This window comes from Falco biarmicus, chromosome 15, assembly GCF_023638135.1.
Source record: "Falco biarmicus isolate bFalBia1 chromosome 15, bFalBia1.pri, whole genome shotgun sequence".
Classification (NCBI taxonomy): Eukaryota; Metazoa; Chordata; class Aves; order Falconiformes; family Falconidae; genus Falco; species Falco biarmicus.
Window position 1 is genome coordinate 18,937,192 of NC_079302.1, and position 21,361 is coordinate 18,958,552.

At 41.6% G+C, this 21,361-nt stretch overlaps 1 protein-coding gene across 1 annotated transcript in view; it reads left to right on the plus strand.

Annotated features, from left to right (window-relative positions):
* FTO (FTO alpha-ketoglutarate dependent dioxygenase) overlaps window positions 1–16,547 on the plus strand; it is a 260,521-nt gene extending 243,974 nt beyond the window's left edge. The window contains exon 9 of the mRNA XM_056360492.1: window positions 9,561–16,547. Within this exon, the coding sequence (XP_056216467.1) occupies window positions 9,561–9,711 (151 nt within the window). The 3' untranslated portion in view covers window positions 9,712–16,547. The remainder of the gene's footprint in view (window positions 1–9,560) is intronic.
* The last annotated feature ends 4,814 nt before the right edge of the window (window positions 16,548–21,361 follow it).

Genomic DNA, 21,361 nt, shown 5'->3' on the forward strand with positions numbered 1-21,361 from the left:
ATGCCATGTTATTTATTCAGTGTTTCTCTGGGGGATTTCCCTACCCCCTACACTTTCTAGAGAGTAGTGATGTTTCTTAATTAAAAAATCGAACAAACATGGAATGGAGGCTGCCCCACACTACTGGTCTCTTGTGGGAATAGGAGGCATGCTGATTTTCTCATGGACAGTTTCTAGGCTTGTTGGACAGAAGCCACAAAGCAGAGGAAAAGCTCTGTCTGAAGAAGTCAAGTTTACATCATGCATCCGATGCCTGCACTCTTCTCAGTGGCATTACGGTTGCTGCACTGCTGTCTACTACTACCAGCACTACTACTACTATTACTACTACTACTACCCCTTTGGTAGGGTGGAATCAGTGGACACGGTGAGGAAGGTCATTGGTAATCTCATCAGAGGTGTCTTTTGGGTAGATTTCTGTTTATTTATTCACCCACAGTAGAGATTTATATAGCAGAGAAAGGAGCTTCTGGTGTCCTCTTTCCTTCCATTCTTTCTGCCCAAAGCTGGAAGGTCGCTGAGGTTTTGGGGCTTTGTTTTACAATCCCCACTCTGCAGCTGAAGATACTGTGCAGCAAATCTTTATCCTTTCCCATGGTTTGTCAGCTAAATAGTTTTGAAAGACTAAAGTATATTTTTACAGATTTTAATTAATATTGTAGCCAAAAAAAAGATGAAAATTTATTTTAATTTCTCTGGAGTTAAGGCAAAGCAAAACATTCTTTAAATATAGTTTTGTGAGTTTTTCATGTATTTCTACAAATATGTGTGAAACATGTTGGTGCACCACTTGAAAACCCTTTGCAGTTGGACTCCACCAATGCTTTGGTTGCTGCTATTTCAACATTTGGAGGGTATTAACAATTTGAGTTTTTCTCATGTTTGCCTGATTTACAATTTGACTAATAATAGAAACTGGCATTTTCAAGTTCACGGAACTGTCACTTAAACCTCTTTAGTGTCAGGTTCATTGATCTCTCTCCTGCCTCCCTGTGGAACAGCAAAATGCACTCTGCAGGCCAGGGAAGAAAGATGGATTCTGTTATAGATTCACTGGGTAGAAGTACACACAAGGATGACACCGGCTGTTTTCAGGCTATCCTACTGTGTCTCCAGTGATGCCTCAGGATATTTTAGCAGAATCCTCATTTCCAATGGAAGAGCTGACTTTGGAGGCATAAAGCTCTTGGGTCGGTGACTGTTAACTTTGGTTCTGTAGTGAGGGCCAAATGCATCAGTAGTACAACTCATCACCAACTTTTGAAAAAGGCAGACAGGAAAGATCTTCCAACATGCCATCATGTGTAATGTACTTGCATATTTGTACAGCTGATACATGTGTTTTTCATGGATTAAAATTTAACTGGTATTGTTGCCTCCATCCCTTTTCTAAATCTGGCATTGTCTTTTCAAATTTCTTACCTGGAAACAAACTCATTTTGTCCCTCCTATAAATACAGCCCTGGTCTCAGCTATTACTTGCGGCTGGGCACACTCCACTTACAGCACATGAAAGAACATCAGCAGTGACAATGTCAATGGGACAGACTCCTTGGGAACACTCTGGGGATTAGATGTTCAAAAGAACTGCTGTCTTTATATCTGGCCACTTCATTTCACTGCCTGTTTGGGACCAGTACTTCTGAAATCTGGTTTGCAAAGTCAAATATTGATGTAATTTGTTTTGCTCTTAAAAGGCTGAGTAAACCTGGGAAGGTTTTACTTCTGCAGAGTCACAGTAGGGACAAGCATGGAACAACTGAAAGAAATACTCTGTGCCAAGGCTGACAACTTTCTGATCAGATAATCAAAAAAGCTAAGAAAATCTGTGGTTTAAGGTTTAGACTGAACTCACTAGCTTTCAAAATTCCAAAAGTTTTAGCATGAAAAAATAGATTTTTGTTGGTGATAGAGGCAAAGCATTTATAGCCATATAAAGAAAATATCTTTTGTATTGTTATTTTTTAGTGTGTTTCTATTTTCTCCATCCTGTGTTTTTCTGGTAAACAGTTTTTAGGTTATAAATTATGAAAGTTCATCATAATACCAAGTGAGGGATTTGTAAATTATTGGTTTGATTATGTTTAAAAGTTGAAGCAGAGATCAGAAGACATTCCCCCCTAACCCTGTGTCATAATGGGGCATATGAGCTGGCCGTGTGCCCAGGTGGCCAAGGAGGCCAGCAGCACCCTGGCCTGTATCCCAAACGGTGTGGCCAGCAGGGCCGGGGCAGTGACCGTCCCCCTGCACTCGGCGCTGGTGCGGCCGCCCCTGGAGCCCTGGGCTCAGTTCTGGGCCCCTCAGGGCAAGGGGGGACGCAGAGGGGCTGGGGGTGCCCAGGGACGGGCAGCGGGGGTGGGGAAGGGGCCGGAGCACCAGGCTTCTGAGGGGTGGCCGGGGGCACTGGGGGGGCTCAGCCTGCAGAGGAGGGGGCTCAGGGGGGCCCTGGTCGCTCCCTACAAGTACCTGACAGGAGGGGGTGGGCAGGGGTCGGTCTCTGCTCCCAGGGAACAAGCGACGGGACAAGAGGGAACAGCCTCGAGCTGCGCCAGGGGAGGGGTCGGTTGGGTGTGGGGGGAAATTTCTTCACCGAAAGGGTGGTCAGGCATCGGCACAGGCTGCCGGGGAGGCGGTGGAGTCACCATCCCTGGGGTGTTTAAAAAACGTGTAAACGTGGTGCTCAGGGACACGGTGTGGTGGTGTGGGCTTGGCAGTGCTGGGTTAATGGTTGGACTCAATAATCTTAAAGGTCTTTTCCAAGCTAAATGATTCTACGTTTAACTAATGCCCATTTTCCGAACACCCTTAAATTTTGGTGAAGTTCCAGCTGAAATACTCATTATTTTTTTACGTTTTATCTCCTCTAAAACAAGCCAAACCAGAAGTCAAGATTTCAACATTTTTGAACTATAAAAGAGTTTAGCTCCAGCTCCCTGTGTACATCTCATGTCTTGGATTAGTTCTCCAGAAAAAGTGCTCCTGGGAGAGCGTAGGAATGGTTTCCCCTGATATAGCTGATCCAAGCTGGAGTTGTGTCCGTGCAGGATGAGGGCACCAGTGACACGAGGGCTATTTCACTTTCTGCTCCCAATGAGAGAGTTGCCATTTTTTTCAACCGTGTTTGTTTTCTTCGTTGTCTGAGAACAATGTCCCCGCTCTCCCAAGTGGTGAGGGAGCCACCTTATACCTCTGAAACCCAGCACCTTTTGTTTCGTCCGTTCCTACAGCTGTCTCGGGTTTGTGCTGAGCTCTGGAATTCGACTCTGGGTACGCTACCGCCCGAGCAGCGTTGCCTGAGGTAGGACATGTGTAGTCACCCTCGCCACTTTACCCCTGTGTTGTTCCATGTGGCCAGGGAGCAGCAAGGCAGGCTTCAGGTGCCCCACGCCTGATGGCAGAGGCCAGAAGCTCTGAACTGGTCAGTGGCGACCACCACTGGGATGTAATGGGCATGCTGACAAATGGATCTAGGTCAAAGGTTGTTCTCAGCACTCTATGCGATGGCCTCAAACCTTCATCAGTGGTTGGAAATTTTCGCTTCTTAGCTGGTACTGTGACCAAACAGGTGCCTGGACTAGAAGAAAACTTAAAATTAGGCACCTTGTAATTTCTGATATTGCTGACGCTGCAAAGGGCACTCAACTGGAAAGCAGCTGCATTTCAGATTACTCACCGCCACTCCATTTTATCGTGAGTGACGGTTATCCCCTCCACCTTTTAATTTTTCATGAAGATAAATGAAAGTTCAGTTCTTCTTTTAATGGGGTGACTTTTTCAATCCTTTTTAGGGACTTTATCCCAATAGCCTATCCATGTCCAGAGGTAAAGGAGAATGTCTGTTCACAGCACCAATTTGAGTAGAATTTTTTGTGCTTTACTGAGCAATTCAGATTGATAAAATAAATATTTTTTTTTTCTTTCTGTGGCAACTCTGAAGTTACAGAACGTCACATCTTGTTACTCCGCATTGTATTAGCTGACCTACAGTGCCAGTAATTTAACCACCATTTTAAATGGATAAAAAATCTAAGTGGAGTATCCCTTGCTAAATTTCACTTTGAGATACTATATTCAGCGTATTTCATTCCTTCCATAGTTTCTTTTGGATCCTTTTTATTATTATGCTTACTAGCTCATGTCTATTCTGAGTGGTTTCTGGAAAAGCATTTGCATTGAAATCTTTGCCTTCTTGAAATCACTGGAAGTTTCAACTTTGACTTAAGTGGTATTGGGTCTTAATTGTGACGCATTCAGCAGCAGAAGTAGGTTTGTCATCATACCTGTCGATGAAACACTATTCAGAAAAAAGAAAAATCAAGGCTGATTTGAGTAATTGTTCTCATATATGTAATCTCATATTTTCTCTGCGCTTTGCATAACAATTCAGATTGCTGGGAATGCACTGTACTCTCTTGTACATGCTCTGGCAACTAAGAATGTCAGCTTGAAATGACATGGGATAATCCTAACGCTGAGATTAGAGTAACTACACATAGTTTGCATAATAATTTCCAGGCAGAGGAAAGGTTTGAAGGACAAGGATGAACACATCCAAACCTGCAAGCAAACCTTGGTGTACCAGGTACCTGCACTGTCAGGATTTGTGTTCCCACAGCAGAGCGCTGTGTTGGAGCAATAGTAACCCATTTTTTATTAGAGCTAAATTTGCAAAGTCATTGTGAAACTTAAGAATGGAAGATGCTGTCTAAAGAAGCTGCTGCTGTTACTCTTACTCAGAACAGCATCCCTGTTACCAGTGTTGTGTCATTTTAACCAACATCAGCATGGGTTTAATGAATGGATTTGGCTTAGTAGGGTGGTCCAAATGCTGGTTTGACCTGGGCCGTTGTTAGAAATGATGCTCTGAAGTTCTGAATAGCAGCTCAATAACACTTTTATTCTAGCATGAATGGAGGGAGGAAATAACTCTCATATAAAATGCAATAATCTCAGGACTGCTGGAGTAAACATGTATGCGTGAGTGTGTACTTCTGTACATGTAGAGCAAATATTCCGTCCTCCCTTTCTGACCATATCAGTCCATGGGGAAAATGGCCAGACCCCTGCTCTTTGACTTACTTTATGAACTTCCACGTGATCTCCGTTGGTCCTTGGGCTGCCAGGTGTAGGCAGCTAAATTAGTACCATCTAGGAAACAGGACTGTTCCTGTCATCTCCTCACTCTTAACATGCCTGTGCAGTCTGAGCCACAATTTGACCCCTATTGATCTGATTTGACTACACTTCTGTGGAGTAGACAAACAGTGCAATAGAATCCAGGGACCCTAATTCACAGCACCTTATTTAGGTTCCTAGGTACTAATTCTTATTTGCATTAATCACATTCAGCAGCAGAACCCGAGGCCACCTCCTGGCTCATATGCGTTCCTGTTCCTGACAACAGACCAAAAAAAATACCTGCTCTGAAAAAAGTGTTTGAAGTATACTGATACTTAATAGTTGCAAAACTTAACAGTTAGAAAGAAGACTGTTTTTCAAATCAATTGCTCACGCATTACTGTAAAATATATCGATTAAAAACAAAGCATAATGTTAGTCATTTAGTCAGTAGAGTGATGCAATACTGAAATAAATTTCTCCTTTGACTTTTGCATTAACCTTTTATTGACTGCTTGCATACTCATAATTAACACACACTTTAGCTAGCTTGGTTAATTTTAGCATCATGATCAGTGTCCTCTAATGTAGCTGACACCCTGATCATCAAAATGTTAGTGTAGCCCAGGGGACCATAACCAGGCAACTGTCTGTCTCAGTGAATGTTCACCTGCCTACAGTGAAAGTAGCCACCTTCCAAGGGAAATTATCATATATTATCATACAAATAGTCATCCAGTCACATAAATGTTTGTCATGACTTAGTTGAGATTATATTAATATACAGCTATGGGTAAATATTAATGAGCAAAGTCCATTTGGTAAAAATAGTCAAGAAGGGGATCAAAAATCTGTGAAGTTTACAGAGGAGGGGTAGTAAGAATGTGCACTGCAACAGAAACTAACTTCCTTAAAAACGGGCTTTTTTAATTGTAACTGGCACAGGTCCTGATTGTTCTAGCAAGAAAGTAGGGACCGTGGAGTTTTGTGCATGCTGCACATCTTTAGACAAATCATCCTTTCTATAATATGTTTGTGAACATTTATTATCAAGGTGTTTGAGCTAAATTGCTCTGAAATATATCATAGCAGTTTTTCTGCTCTCCTGCTGCAAATAAGGTATGAAAGGCGTCCCTTGACTTGGCATCTGTTCTGTATCTCAGAGCATGTGTTATTTCCACTCAACACATTCTGTGCATGCGATGTACACAGATTAGATCTGCTCTTCGGAGGTTTGACTTTATTATAACAGGGGTTTATTGATATTTAATATTTTAGTTAACTTAAAATATTATAAATCTTGGCACTTTCCCACTACCACCGTACTTTGATGTTTGCAGTGTTTCCTACGTGGAACCTCATAAATTCTTTTGTATCTGGGAAAAGACAGCATTTCTGTTTATCCCAAGTGATCATTGCTAACTTACATTAGCTATCTTTTCCCAGGTACAAAGGATTTTGAAACAGTTTTGTGCAATTATTTAAGTGCCTTTGATTGTTCTGCTTCAGTTAAAAATGTTGCTGTCCTTTTGCAGGATCTTCTGTTACTCTGCTGTAAGTTAAAGACCACTGTAGGAACAATTTCTCCCACAGAAATTTATTAAAATAAATAGTAATATAATCCTCTGGAAAGGACTGGGACTGTTCTTAATTCTGAGTCAGAAAGCACATAACTGGGTGACTGCGTCCGAGCTTGTGGATGCCACTCTGGTGAATTGCTTCATGAACTGCTAGGTGCAGCGATGGCTGCTCAGAACACAGCCCCGTATCTTTACATATGAAATACGAGCAACTTGAGCTGACTTTGATGGCAGCAGGTCCAGAACAAGGGATTGCAATTTTGGTCAAAATAGGTGCCTTGGAAAATGTAAAAATGTAATGTTCGCTGCTGTTCTTGCTAGTGTTAGAAAGCAAAGCAATAGAAACCCTGGAGAGAAAGATGAAGGAGCTATGGGTTTGCAGAACTTGCAATATTGTGGCACTGCTTTCCCCTTTTCTACACTTTTGCATTATGCACTGGTGCATTTATGTCATCAGATTTGTGCAGGAATTCTGAGGACCTGACACACTTCTATCCCTCTAATCCCTCACGTGGAACACGATATGGCTAAAACTTCCCAAGCGCATGAGTGCCTGGAAGTTTGGGCACACAATTCGTTGTGGGGTGACCTTTCAGAGGTGGCTCTGCTGGTAAGAAAAGCAGAGAAGGGAAAGCACGATGAGAAGAGTTGTGATGGGCTGTCCAGCCATGGCAGGGCCGTCGCTGCTGCCACATTTATGGCAACACCAATGCCCGAGCCTCAGATGTGAGGGGAAAGCTGGTCTATCCATTTATGTGCAAGGGCAAGGGGGAAAAAAGAGGACACAAAGGGTAAAAACGGACTGAAATGGTGAGGAGGCTAAGGGCTGATATGTTTTTCCTCTCAGTGAGAGCTCTGCTGTTAATAGCAGATGTGCGAGGGAGAGGATGTTTATTGTTATGATTTGAGTTTTGCAGACCACATAACACGCCTGCAGTATTTACCGACTGCGCTTCTTGATTTGTCATCTGCAATAATCTCTACATGGTTAATTTATCCATTTTTAGATTGAAATGCTTTAACTGGAATATCTTATACTACCCAGCAAACTGAGCATATTATTTTGTGCCAAGACAGAAAATAAAGCGAGATTTTTAAAGCCTTATAGAGTTATGCTGTAATTAGTTTCAGCTTCCCCTGCATATTAATTTTCTCCTGTTCCTTTATATAATTTGGAAAATGTCTTCAGAACATGATGGCACAATCAGTTAAGTACTTCTCAGAACTCATACACTAAACTGCATTTGCTCTAACAACTATTATAAAGCAGCCGGCAAAACAAATCCTCTGTTATTCTGTACAGTGCAGCTTATCAATGCAAACAGTTTAATATTTATGCTAAGAGGATTGTCACAAGTAGCTTCTGTTCCTTTAATTCTTGTTTTAAATAAATAATGAGAACATTTAAACACATTACTCTTCCCAGGGCCCTGAGGTCGGCTAATCTTATTATTTATGAAGTGATGTGCTACATAATAGTACTTAGTGCATGTTAACAGATGCTATTATCAGGGGCTGATGTGGAGAGCTGAAGATATATTGGAATGTTATGTGTTAATACTGTCCTTGTAGTGTAATGTACGATGGATTGAGTGCCCAGGATGCTGGTGCGGCAATTAACCACACACCAACATGGGTGTAAAGCTGAAGTATGTTTTCTCATGGGGATTACACTGCCATTAATAATTCCCAAGAGAAGAAGGCATCTTTCATTTGGAAACAGTCCCCTCCAGAAGGCCGACGGTGTAGACAAGGAAGTTGCATGTGTCCATGTTTTTAGAGTTCGTTTTACAGAGATGAAAGACGCATATACATTTAAAACAACTTTTAAATTGTTGCAGTAATTATGTGCTTTACAGAACATGAATTTTAAAAAATGTCTTCCAAGAGTTAAAGGTGTATTTCTACAATCTGCTTTTTTCCTCCAAAGAGCTATGTAGACCTGCAGTATATTCCAAAACTACAGTGGTGCTTAGCGTTTTCCTTTGTCTTGCCACATTGCAAATGTTAACTAATTAATCAGCAACATGCAAATTGTTTGAGGGGAGGGGAAAAGAGAAGGGGAGAAATCGTCCTTGCACTGTGACAATTTTTTTGATGCAGCATGTTGTATTACACCCTAATCTTAAGGGATGTGATGGTTGCCACATAAAACTTTCCTCTGCAGGCTGCAGTTCAGTTGAATATTATAATTAGACTTCACTAGTATTGATGAATAATCCATTTAATAAAAAACACTGTAATTTAAACATTTTCTCTGGGGACTAACATACACTAACCTCTTAATTTAATTTTATTGAAGTTTTGCCCACCTATTCATCATTGGAAGTTGTTATTAACCTCCATTTCCATTTATCTTTATAGAATTTTCTCTTTTTATATTGCCTTTTTCAGAGCTAAGCAGGTTGATACACTTGTAAATCTCCGGAATCTACAATGCTAGTCCAGCTTCTTTAATATTGTTTAATCTATCCCCCCTGACCTTAATGCAGTAAATTCAGTTTAATCTTTCTCAATAATCTAGTAATACATTGGAAACTGGCAAACATTTAAATCTGATAATGGTTTAATCACATACTTTAAATAACAGCTGAGATAATGAAAAAATAATTCACCATATAAAGGTACACTAACTGAGTTTTCTCTGTGATTGGCTTTTTGAGAAATCCCTATAGAAAACAGAAAGCCTACAACAGAAATCAACTTCACTGGAAATGAGCAATCCATTTGGTCAGAAGATGGGGTATTTCTTTTTTATTATCATCTCTCTCTTTAAATTAATCACAAATATATCCTCGCTGAGTATTCAGTTTCTTGATACAGTTTTACTTAAGTAGTTCATCTTCTTACCTTTCTTTTCAGATGCCAGTCAGAAGCGGCAGAGAGCTTGCCAGAAGACCAGAAACCAGAATGCCGTCCCTTCTGGACAGATGATGAATGTAATATGCCTCTGCCATATGATCTTGAAGAAGTAATTGCTAATCTACAAAATCTTGTTCAGTGGGTTGAATAACAAGTGACCTTCCAGCCTAGAATTATTGATGCTCGTCATTTGGAGAGAAGCGTTTTAGTCCAACATAAATCTTTTCAGCTTTATGATTCCTTGATCAGGTGTTATTTTATGCATCAGTGCAGATTTTACTGGGCTCCACATGGTACCTTTGCTACAGCCTCATAATTTAAAAAAAACAGGCCCCAAATCTACAGAAACAGGTGGCTTTGGAGCCCTGAGGTCCACACTACCAGCCTCAGATCTTTCCTTCTCTGCTCTAACTCCCGTTGACCCTACAGCCCATGGATATCCCTGTTTCCACAAGTTCCCTTGGCATCTAAATTTCCGCTTCCATGAGTGCCTGGAATTGCCTCTGGCTTGGCAGGTTTGAGCAGCGCAAGGCATAGCTCACATCTGTGACAAGGCAGGACCCATGATTCTGGGCATCCTGGTGAGACCCCACTCGGGGTGGGCCTGCTGGATGCCTTCAGAATAGAGCTCTGATTTCTTCATCCACTAACACAGAGGTGCAGCAGATGGTGGAGAATGTCCTTTTTGCAATGGCTGGCTCCTCGTTGGAGCATTTTTTCAGAGGAGGAGCTGTGGGGGAGTGTCCTGATGCAGATCCCAAGACTTTTGTGCTGTTCTTCATGGCAATTGAGTAGTACTGGGGGAGATTTCCCACGTGGATCTGCACCTCCTGGGCTCCCTGAGCTCAGAGGTTGGTTCCTAACCATTACTTTGTTTCTGCGTGCTGTGAATCCTGTTCTGAGGCCAGGTTTCTCACCACATTGTCTAAAGAGCTGACAGACCTAAGTAGGGGTTTCCATTTGGGGTGTGGGGTCCCCTGACAGAGTATGTTTCGGTTGTGTGATACGGAGCACCGCAGCATCTGTGTTGACCTGGTGAGCTGTAGGAGAGCAAAACCAGAAGACTCTGAGAAACTAGGCTGTTTGTGATCTGTTTTGTAGTAACATGCTATAAAAAAGAGCCGTTCTACATTGGATGATACAGGGTGCTCCTGAATAAAAGAGATTTTTCATTTGGTTAAGTTGCTGTTTTAACTTGAGCTGGTGTACGCCTTTGTCATAAAAAGCAGAAACAAATCATATTATGGTGAAACAGCACTCAGTCTGCATTACCACTACAAAAGAAACCAGTAAGACTCAGAGCTTGACGTTGCCACCAAGAAATGAATGTGCCTCCTGTGTTAATCTTATGTTTAAAATGACTGCTGAGGCCAGGCTTACCCAGAGCATACCAGTATACTGTACTGGCAGCGTGCTCCCTGTGTGGATGGGGCTTGTACCGCCAAAAATTGTACTTGTGACAGTATAACATATGCCAGACCTCCCTGGAGCTAAAGAAGCTGTGCCAGCAAAAATTCAGTTCTAGTGGTATAAAACTGTGTCCACACCTACCAGCTTTTGCCAGGACAATTACATCGAGTAGAGATTGTACCTCTTAACACCTTTGACGTAGCTAGGCCAGCAAAAGTAGAAAGACCTGCATCCAGCATTTCACTCTGCAAAAGCTGTTAGCCACCCTGTAGGATGTAAAGAGTCTCTGAAGAATAAATTACTATTTAAAGCAGGTTTGAGTATGTTGTACCCTTGATCCGTACATTTGTCCTTTGTCTCTTGTGCCACCTAATTCTTAACATTTGGAAATACTGTTGTGGGCATAGCTTTTTCTTTCCTGCACTAGCTAAAGCTGGCTTTACCAGTGGGCAAATAGCATATATTTGGATTAATGCCACACTAAATGCTGTTTACTTTGGAGATCACTTAGAGAAAAATGAGCTGAAGATGTGGGAATTCTGCTTTTGAAAAGGCAGTTCTCACAGAAACAGATATTACTTTGGAAATGAGCAAGATGAATTCAAACAAGCTAATGATGTAACACTGTAACGCAGCATTTAAGGGGATTGTTTGTTTATGCTGTTACTTTATGATTATTTTGTGTTTAATTAAGCGCTGCTAGAAACCGTGGGGATCACAGTATTGAAATGAATCTGACAGCCATAAAGGGTAGAGAAGGCACATAACATTGTAGTTTTTAGCTGAAGTGGAGGCACAGCTATAAAAAAATGATTGGCAAATAATTATTTCCAGCAGTAGTGAAGAAAAACCACTGGGTTTTTTCTTGTATTAGGAGACTGCTGGCAGCAATAATAGAATTTTAAAAAATACGTGATTCCACGTCTTGTCTGTGCTGAAGATTTAAGCTACTAAATTAGCTGAACTAGTACTAGCCTCGATGCAGTCAGATAGCGCTCATTTGAGCCATGGATGGCAATGACATAGACACATGAACACCTTTGGAATGGCTAAGACCTAGGATTCGCTGGCAAAATCCCAATAATCAAGTGGTTAAAGGGGACTAATGCTCTGTGTGGCAGTCCAGTATATCCATATGTATATCCTAAATGGATATAACTTGATTGAGTTCAGCTGAAGTACAGAAGTGTAAGAAGATTTCATATCTCCAAAACCCGCAGGAGCTGATAGCAAAGACATAAGTAAGGTGGATGGAACTGTTTGAAGCATGTAGTAATGCCAAAGGGTACCCCAAAGGGAGGACGTGGTTACAGGTAAAGATCTATTAAAGCAATGGAGAGATCAAGTGTAAATTATTGTTGTGTTTGGATTACGTACTAGAAGCAGACAAATACTTGGAAGTTTTCTTTATTTTATTCAAATAGTTATAGTACAGCTCATGATATTTTAGCACTATTATTCATTATATATATTCTTCATATATATGAATATCTAATGCATATTTCAGCATTAGATAACCCGTTTCCATTTAGGATGAGCTGAAAGACACAGCCTCTGATCGCTGTTCTGTGTATAGCAACTGTTTGCCAAGTCTGGGTGCTCCAGAGGCACGAGGACCAAGGTCAGTGTTTTTCAGGGAAGAGGTGAGAGCATAAATTAGCTTCTAACATTAGGTTCGGTGATTCTTTTTAAATGGTGAAGTTCACGACTTTGCTTACATTTACTTTTCATCAGCCATGAAAGAATTAAGGTAAAATAGTTCACTTGCACGTGTGTGTCAGGCTAAATGGATTGCAGAAGATACAGATCTGTTTGCCTGTCTGCACTTGCCTTTAGACAATATTCATCAGTTTTACAAAAGCTACTGACTAAACATGGAACCAATACAAATGAAATGCTCGAGGCAAGGGCTTTCTTTAAAAAATCTGATACAGAGTTGGTTTTACACTGATAGAAAGAAAATGTTGGCAGAAAATGAAAAATTTCATTGTTTCTGTGATTTGGGGGATGAAAGGTGAAGGCCGTTTTTAAGTATTTGATAGAAAACTGCTGTGTTATGCAATGTAATTAGAAATGTTTTTGTAATGCTTTATTCATATCTCTGTATATGAAAATACTTTATCCTGTAGGTCCTTTCTTCCTTTTAAAAGGTTATGTAAATAAAAAATATTAATCGCAGTACAGTAGATTTTGAAGGCATCATGCTCATGCTCTAAGCTTTACAGTAGATTCTGGTTATCTAAAGTATAAATAAGAATGCCATGAGGAATTGCCAGCTGGAGACTGTCCAGGATGGGTAACATGCAACATAATAAATATCCAAATCAGTTGTCTTATTATCATCCGAGTATAGCTTTAGTTCCACTTGTGATGATGCAAGATGTGCTTAAAAATCATACTGGACTTCTTAATGCTGTGGGACAGATTCAGGGATTCCGGTGCCATAACAAAAAAAAAAAAAAAAAAAAAGAAATTAAAAGAATACTGAAATCCATCATGATAGATGGCTTAAATATTATAGTGTGTTAAGAGCGGCCATTGCTCCTTTCTCAGCTATAGTAGTGTCATGCCGATAGTCCATGCAGTGGAATTTGGGCTAACGTAACAGAGATTAAACTAGCCCAGGAGCTGATTTCCAAGCTGGGATGAGAGGAGGGGAAGAGAGATGAGATGAGATACAAGGGATGAGCTTTCTCAAGGCCACAACTTTATTAACTGAACCCATATGGGAGTCATTGAGCAGTAACATGTACAGTGCAGGTCAGGATCTCCCCCTTAATTGTTACCACCTGGTGCAAAGTTAATGTTGGCTCCTTAACCCTCCTCGTGCCCCCGACAGCTGGTCCTCAGCTTTCTGCTAGGAGCCGACCACTGTCTTCTTGCACTAAGGTTAGCGGGCTGGGAAGAGCAGTTGTTCCACTGTAGCACAGGCAGGAGAAACCCTGATCCCCAGCTTCAACCTCCGCCACTATCCTACTACACCTCCATGGACTGAGTACCTCCACACAGCATCTGTTTCCCGTTTGAGATGGAAGTTGCTGCAGCTCATCTTCCGAACGATCCCAGCGGGATGGCGAGCTGCTGCGGGGAAGGGTCAGACAAACAAACAGAACAGTGTCACAGCGAGGTGCCTTGGCTGAAACAAGGCAGCACTGCACTGCCCACGGCAGAGCGACAAGCTCAGCCCTGCACTAACCTGGCAGTAGAGGGTGGGAGCTGTCAGCTAGTGATGAAAGACTCGGGCAAAACCACCAACATTCAATATTGGTGAGGACTCCCAACCTGCCCGGTGCTGGCTGTCTCCTCACCCACCTGCGAGTGCCCAGGGAATCCTGAATGGAGCCTCTGCTCTTCTCTTGCCAGCCCAAACCGAGACTCATTGCCTTCAATGTGGCTGGGCTTGCGTCTTCATTTACAGCCATATGTCCTCTTCACCTTAGCCTGGGAGCACTCATTGAACAAGAGAAGATCATTTATACGACTGAAAAAAGACCGTACTTAGTGAGGCTGCGGAACTGGCTGAGTAACATCTCAAATAAAAGCCAACAAATAACTGATAAAATTACCACATTAAAACGCTGATGTTTGGGTGCGAGCCCTTCACACATGACGTGAAAACTATGGTTTATCTTCTTGTTGCTTTGGAGATAGCATTCATAATTCACAGGATAGAAAAGGACGTACTAAGCCATGGTGTACATCCTCTAATACCCCACCAGTTTTACAGTGCTTGTCCATGCCAAATCAGAATTTGGTCATGAAAGTTGTTCTCCTCCCCCTCTGTATCATCAAATACTTGCTTTCATGCCAACACATCTTGGTCTGATTAGTCTCCTTGATTAGAGTCTAAAGTAAAAAGTCAGGTGTATAGGATTCCCATTATCCTTTATTTCACTGCTTCTAAGAACAGGTCAGATAGAGTTATTTCAGTGAAAATGTGAACAATCAACTTCTGTTTACCATTAACCTTCAGTTTTCTTTTCTTAAAATCAAATCAGGGCTTGGTAGGCAGTTATTTTCGTACATGTCCCTTGATCAGTGGAACAATCTGTCAAAAGTCATTAAAGCCTCTATTAGGTTGAATTGCATTCAAAGCTAAACCATCCAATCATTTAAAGGGCTGTGATGATTGTTTTTAATATAGTATACATTGATTTCTCCCTCTGAGGAGTAACGTAACTTTGAAACTAAGCATGTATGACTAGGGCTTGTTGCTATCCAGCACGTCCTGAGGAGCTTGGTTTCTTGCAGAAGATGAATGTCTACATAAAAAAGTAGAAAACAAACATAGTGAAATCACCTGTATATTTGCAGAAGCTTTTCCTCCATTTTTCTTCTATTTCATTGTATCCATCAAGGATACATATATATGTACATATACATATAAGGTATATGGAATGGGAAGAAATTTTCCAAGGTCCTCTGCTCAAAAGCTTCACTGAAAAATGTAACATCTAATTGTAGTAATATTTTCAAGTGGCTTTTTATCTTAAGATCTTAGGATGCTTTACACAGAGAAACTGAGGCAGGGGTCAAAAGTGCAGCTGTGTTCTGACTGCTGACACTGGAACCGAGCATACGTAATCCTCCATCGCTATGTGTCTCAATTACTTCCCGTTAATCAGCTCAGTTTACAGATTAAAAGATGCTCTCGTAGAACTTTTTCTCTCCAAAGATATATCTTATGGAGCTGGAATCTGTCCTCCTCATGTCATATTTGACATATTATTTAGTTGCATCACATACAATAATACATCTCATGTAACAGAGATCTTTCAGGCCTTCTAATGTTTGATTAAACTTTGCAGTGAATCTTTTAGTTACATTGCAAGTCCCTGAGGTCTCAATGGGAGAGGTAAATTTTATTGGAACTATTCAATTTTTCCATGGATAATATGCAGATATGCATTATATAGTACGATATAATGTAATGTTATACAATCCACACTCATTTAGCTCTATCTGAAGTGTGTCCACTGTGCACCCCACAAGGTGGTATGACTGCTCTACTAGTAAACTCGTAAAAAAATACCCTGTGGGTATTGGGGTGCTGTTTTTTAAGGTGAAGATGCATTGCTGGAACAAACTGGAATGCTGGTTATGCACCTGTTAGCACTTTTGTCTGGTTCCTATTTGGTAGTCTGGTAGTACTTTACTGAGAGCACTACTTTTCTAGTTATTTTGACGAGCATCCTAATAATTTATTACCCAAACATTATCAAAGCATTCCACAGTTCTTCCGTTGCTGTTCTTTCTCTTCTATCCACTGGTGCCCTTTCTTTCCTTTTTTGTCTCAGGATTAACAGTAAAATTATTAACAAGTTGTGTGCTTTGTTAGGCTGACATGTCTTTAAAGTGAGAAAACTTAAAAACTATTTATCAGATTGGCATTCTCTCAAGTATGTATATTTGCAAACCAGTTTATTAGAATATTTTTGCTGCTTGCTTACTTGGTACTACTACATGTAAATTTTATTAAGGACTGTTTATACAACACTGTGAGATATGCAGTGATGTTTAAGTTTGTATGTATTTGCTAATTTACTGACATTTATAAAATAAATCACTTAAAGAATCTCTTTGTCCATCAGTTGTCCTCCAGAAGGTGATAGGCTTTGTCTTCAGTACCTTCTTGTTGCAGTGCATGGAAGAAGAGGAGTTTATTTTTCATACCATCTAACTTCAGATGCCTACTGAGAAAATGAGAAAATTAATTTCACTAAGCTTCTTAGATGTTGAATAGTGAGAGGTAAGCTTCTTCAAAGAAGCAAACTCAAAGATGCTCTGAATCTAGTCTTGAGCGGGGCATCTCTCTCCACCTGACCTGTATTGCAAGTCCAAGTTAGATGGCATAGTTATCCTCATCTGCTTATGCTGGCAATTTAATAATGGGAAATAGATAAAAAAGATGCTGGGGTTTTGTTGTTCTTTTTTAAATTAAGAGAATTAAATTCTGGTTACATTGCAAATCTTCTAGTAAGGAAGGCAGATTAATTTCTGTTACTTTAGTAAGACATGCCATAAATGTTCATGACTCACTTCTACCCCCTGTAGCAATTTCCTTCAGCAAAAGTTTGTGACGCTGCTGCTATGTTTAGAAGATATTCCTCTGGCTGTGCAACCTCATACTTCCCATACTTGACACAAACGCTTATGTTATGTGAATAGTAGGAACTTGGTGCCTCCCAGCACTGCATCTACCTGTTTGAGTGAATAAACAGATTGTTCTCTGGTTGTTACAGTAGTTTGCAGTTTAAAACATACACAGTCATGTTAAACAAGGCAATATCAAAGAAATGTGTCTTGCACATAGAGTAAAAGGTGGTGAGGTTTGTGATCGGTGGTTTTTCCAGGGAACTTCATTTCACGGTTTAATCTCTCACTCAGCAGATTTTGTCGAGTGTTCTACTGCGTCAAGGGAATAGTTAGCATCAGTTGTCTCTGTCTCAGGGCTGGGGATAGACTAAAGTCCAAGCTACCCCAGATCCAGGTCACAGAGCAAGGCGAGGACCAATACTGCAAATTTCCTACTCTAAAGAGTGCCAATGTAGAGTGCAGCAGCATGACTTGATTTGCACATGCCTGTGTGGCTGAGATGCACTGCAGTGTTCTGTTACTTGGAGTTCTCTTGATGCCAAAGGCTGTGTGCCCAAGTTATTCTGCATTACTAGATTCCAGCCAGGAGGTGACGAAAGCGTGAATAACAGAGGCCAGGTCATTCCCTGCCAGGATGGAATGGAGTCTCCAGGCCAAGAAGAGTTGACAGCATTACTCACAGATACTCCAGCTTAGAGTCAGCAAGGCATCCAAGAGGTAAGAAATTTGATTTTTTAGCCTAAAATATTCTTATATTGGCTTTAGAAAAAGTTTGATTGGTTTAATCAAAAGTCAGTATACAAGCAACTGGATGGAGGCTCGTTTGCGAAACTCGCATTATTCTGAAACATTTCTTACAATTCATTGTAACATATATTACATCTACCTAGAGAGACCAGTATGAGCACCCCTGGGATCTAGAGTTCCTTGAGCAGTTCCTTTTATTCTGGTCCTCTCAGAGCCAAAGATTCCCTAGATTTTCCTGTTCCTTTTCATAGGAAAATATTTTCATGGCAGTAGTGACCTTTCCAAAAAAGATGCAACTATCAGGGAACCTTTTCTGGAGGGATACAAACACAAGGAGACATCGCTCCACGTGAGAGTAGGTATCTTCACAGGGCGGGGCGTGGGTAACGTACTCTTCTAGTCTCTGCACTCAAAAGCAGTTTGTCTTATGTGAGGCAGAGACTACATCAGGTTGCATTGCTTGCTGAATTTGGAATTTTACCCTAATTCCATGCTTTCTGTAGAAAATCTGCTGTGAAAACCTAAATTGTCTTTGAGGAGAGAGACTTGTAGTTGTCCTTTTAATCGTAAAAACTCTAGCACCCTGTTACATACAGCTGCCACCCCTCAAATAAGTTTCACAAAGGTTATATGCCATGCTGTAGCTAAAAGATATTCTCCCTTCCCTTTCAGTGATAAGACTTTGTTTCTGAACTAAAAGGTCTCAAGTTATATCGAAGTTGCGGGCGTGCAATTTGTCTGTCAGCCGGAGCGTCCTTATTTTGCGGTCATATGGTCATAACCAGAAGAGGTTTTTACAAAATGCTTTCTGAAGTGCTGGGAGTTTTATTCCAAGATCGTTCAAATGAAAGAACCATCATCTCAGAAGACCCACACGGGGTTTGTAAATAGGTAAAAAGAAGTAGAGACCGTCTGTATCACTCTGGATACTTGCTTTTTCAGTGAGTGAAGAGTACAATTTGAGAGTTCGTAACTGAATCATCTCACCCACTGAAGATAGCATACATGCAAGTTTTCATCTAATCTCTATGATATCCTTTTTGCACAATTATATTTCATTTCAGCAAATATGTGTGAAAATTTTTGTGTAAGTATCACTAAGATTTTGGAACTAACAGCACTTCATAAATTAGGCTTCTGTTATCCTATTCCTGGTTGCATCTTAATTATTAGGGTTAGAATAAAGAGCACTATTATAAGCCTTCATCTTTTCTGCTTACAAGGATTTTACTAACATCTAATAAATTTTATAACCGCTAATAACAGGAGGAAGTGAAATCCTACTTTACAAATTCATAGCTTTTCAGTGCATCTTGTGGCTTTATGGCATTTCAAACCGTAGGAATCTAAACGCTGTTTTAAGGAGCTGTTGCTGGGTTCTCCTAGCTGCAGAAACTGTGAAGTTATTTTTGTTTCTTCTTTATTGCTGAACCTCTGGGGCCTAACTCTGGGCTACCTGATAAAGCAGTCGTTCAGGAACTTTAAACTGTACATGCTTTGACTTGATAGTCATAGAACAAGGTCTTGTATTAAACATAAATTTTAAAAACATAATTTCAAATCTGGAAATTGATTGTGGCTTGACCTACTTATTTTGAAGAGCTCACCATGCCTTTCTTTCTTTCCTTTGCTGATATTATTAGATCTATTGTTCTTTTACCAGAACTCCCAGCTGATAAAAGAAAAATCAATGTAGTGCAAAGCTTGTTGGGCATCAGCACTTTCATTAGAGTCAGGGCCACAATTAACTAACTAAGACTAAGTTATGACATTTCCACTTTTAAAGGTTACAAACGCTTGTAGTATGCAGCTTCTGGTATTCTCAGACGGCCAGAATCAAACATGCATGAAGCAAGCTGGGAGCAGAGCAGTCTTTTAAAAAATGTCCGTATTACACACTAATTTTTAGTACGTGCCAATATGAGAACTATAAATCATACAGAATATCTTTTCAACGCTGATTTTTAAACAAAGTGTATGTCCAAAGTAACACTTCTCAGGTTTTTTTATTCATCTGCATACCTTTATGTTCACTCATTTCAATCACCCGTTGGACATCCCGATGTCTCAGCTGCCTACGCAACGTGCATTTGGCGGGATGCAAAGGGATCTCTGAGGACGCATCCCTTGTCAACACCATGGCCCGAGCCTGTCTTCTTGGGCTGAGGATGCTCAGAGGTCTGTACTTCAAACACACATCTGCCCAGCTAATCAGGTCAAAACATCTTCCAATAATGGATTTGTTCTCTCTCAGGCAAAGTGCCTCTAAGAGAAATTGAGAGAAGATCCACCCTTAAATAAGATTTAATGCAGCCCAGGAGAATGACAATTACATCTTTTACTAACACTGTTCCTAAGGCAAAGTCATGCTTTGTAGGAAAGAGGATGATGGAGTTCTCAGGGAGCTTTTGTAGTGTAGTGACTAGCAGATAGGTCCGTGCTATGGAAACGTTTTGTGAGAGAGAAAATGAAGCTCATGTAAGTGGCTCTTCTGTTGGAGACAGTGAGAAGTGTCCCTGTGCGGGTCATCTTGGTAAAGTCAAAGTTATTTTCTTCTTGTGCTAAGCACAGCTGGCGATGCTGGCAGGTATTTTTATCCAACAGGTGAAAAACAGAAAAGCCGCCCCTGGAGTTGAAGTTCAGGGAGGCGGCTGAGACACGGAGTGAAAGAGCCACTAAGAAGCGGCTGCCGCAATCAAGTTAGAACCATAACTAGAATTCGCACCTGAGCAGCCCTTTGCTGGGGCTTAGCATGTCCCATGGCTTAAATCTCAGCCGAGGGGCTGACCACTTCATCCTCGGGTTTGTAATTCCACAGCCTTCTGCACGTGCTGGTTTTCCATGTGGGATGTAACAGTAGGCTCTCCAGTCATCGCTCCTAGCTTAACCTGCATCAGTCATCCATTCTGGATACCCAGGACACTTGCATCATGCTCCTGGCCCAGCCTCCTACGTTGGCACTAGTTTGTCAGCAGATCAAGCTGCAGGGTGGCACCACAGCCCCTTTGGAAACGTGGCCGCAGCCCTCGTGCTCGCTGTCCGGCTCTGGCTCTCACCCAGTGTGGGAGACGCCTCAGCCCTCCCTTCTAGCCCCTTTGTCTCTTTCCCTGGTTTTTCACACCTACTTGCACTCCCTGCTGGCCTCTGCCACGCGGCAGCGAGGGTCCCTCTCCTTGCAGAAGAGGAGCCCTGCGGCACGCCGTCCGGGCTGGCCGTGACTGCCGTCTGGGGAGGCTGGCGATGAGCCGAGCCTCTCCCCACTCACGTCCTGCGGCCTGACTGGCCCCTACCCGCGCTCTGTGTAATGCCTCCTGTCTTCAGGTCGGTGGGGTCCTCTCCCGTCCCCCCATCCCCCAGGCGGGGGCTGATTTAAGGCAAAGCACAGGGGGTGCCGGGCGGGCTGGCCAGGCAGTGGCACTGGGGCGATGCTTCTGGAATCTTCCCTTTACCTCAGGGCAGCGCCTGACTGGGAATAGGTATGAAGAGACATCTCGGTGTCAGGGCCATCTGCGTGAAATGATTTGACACAAGGTGGCACGTTGAACCCT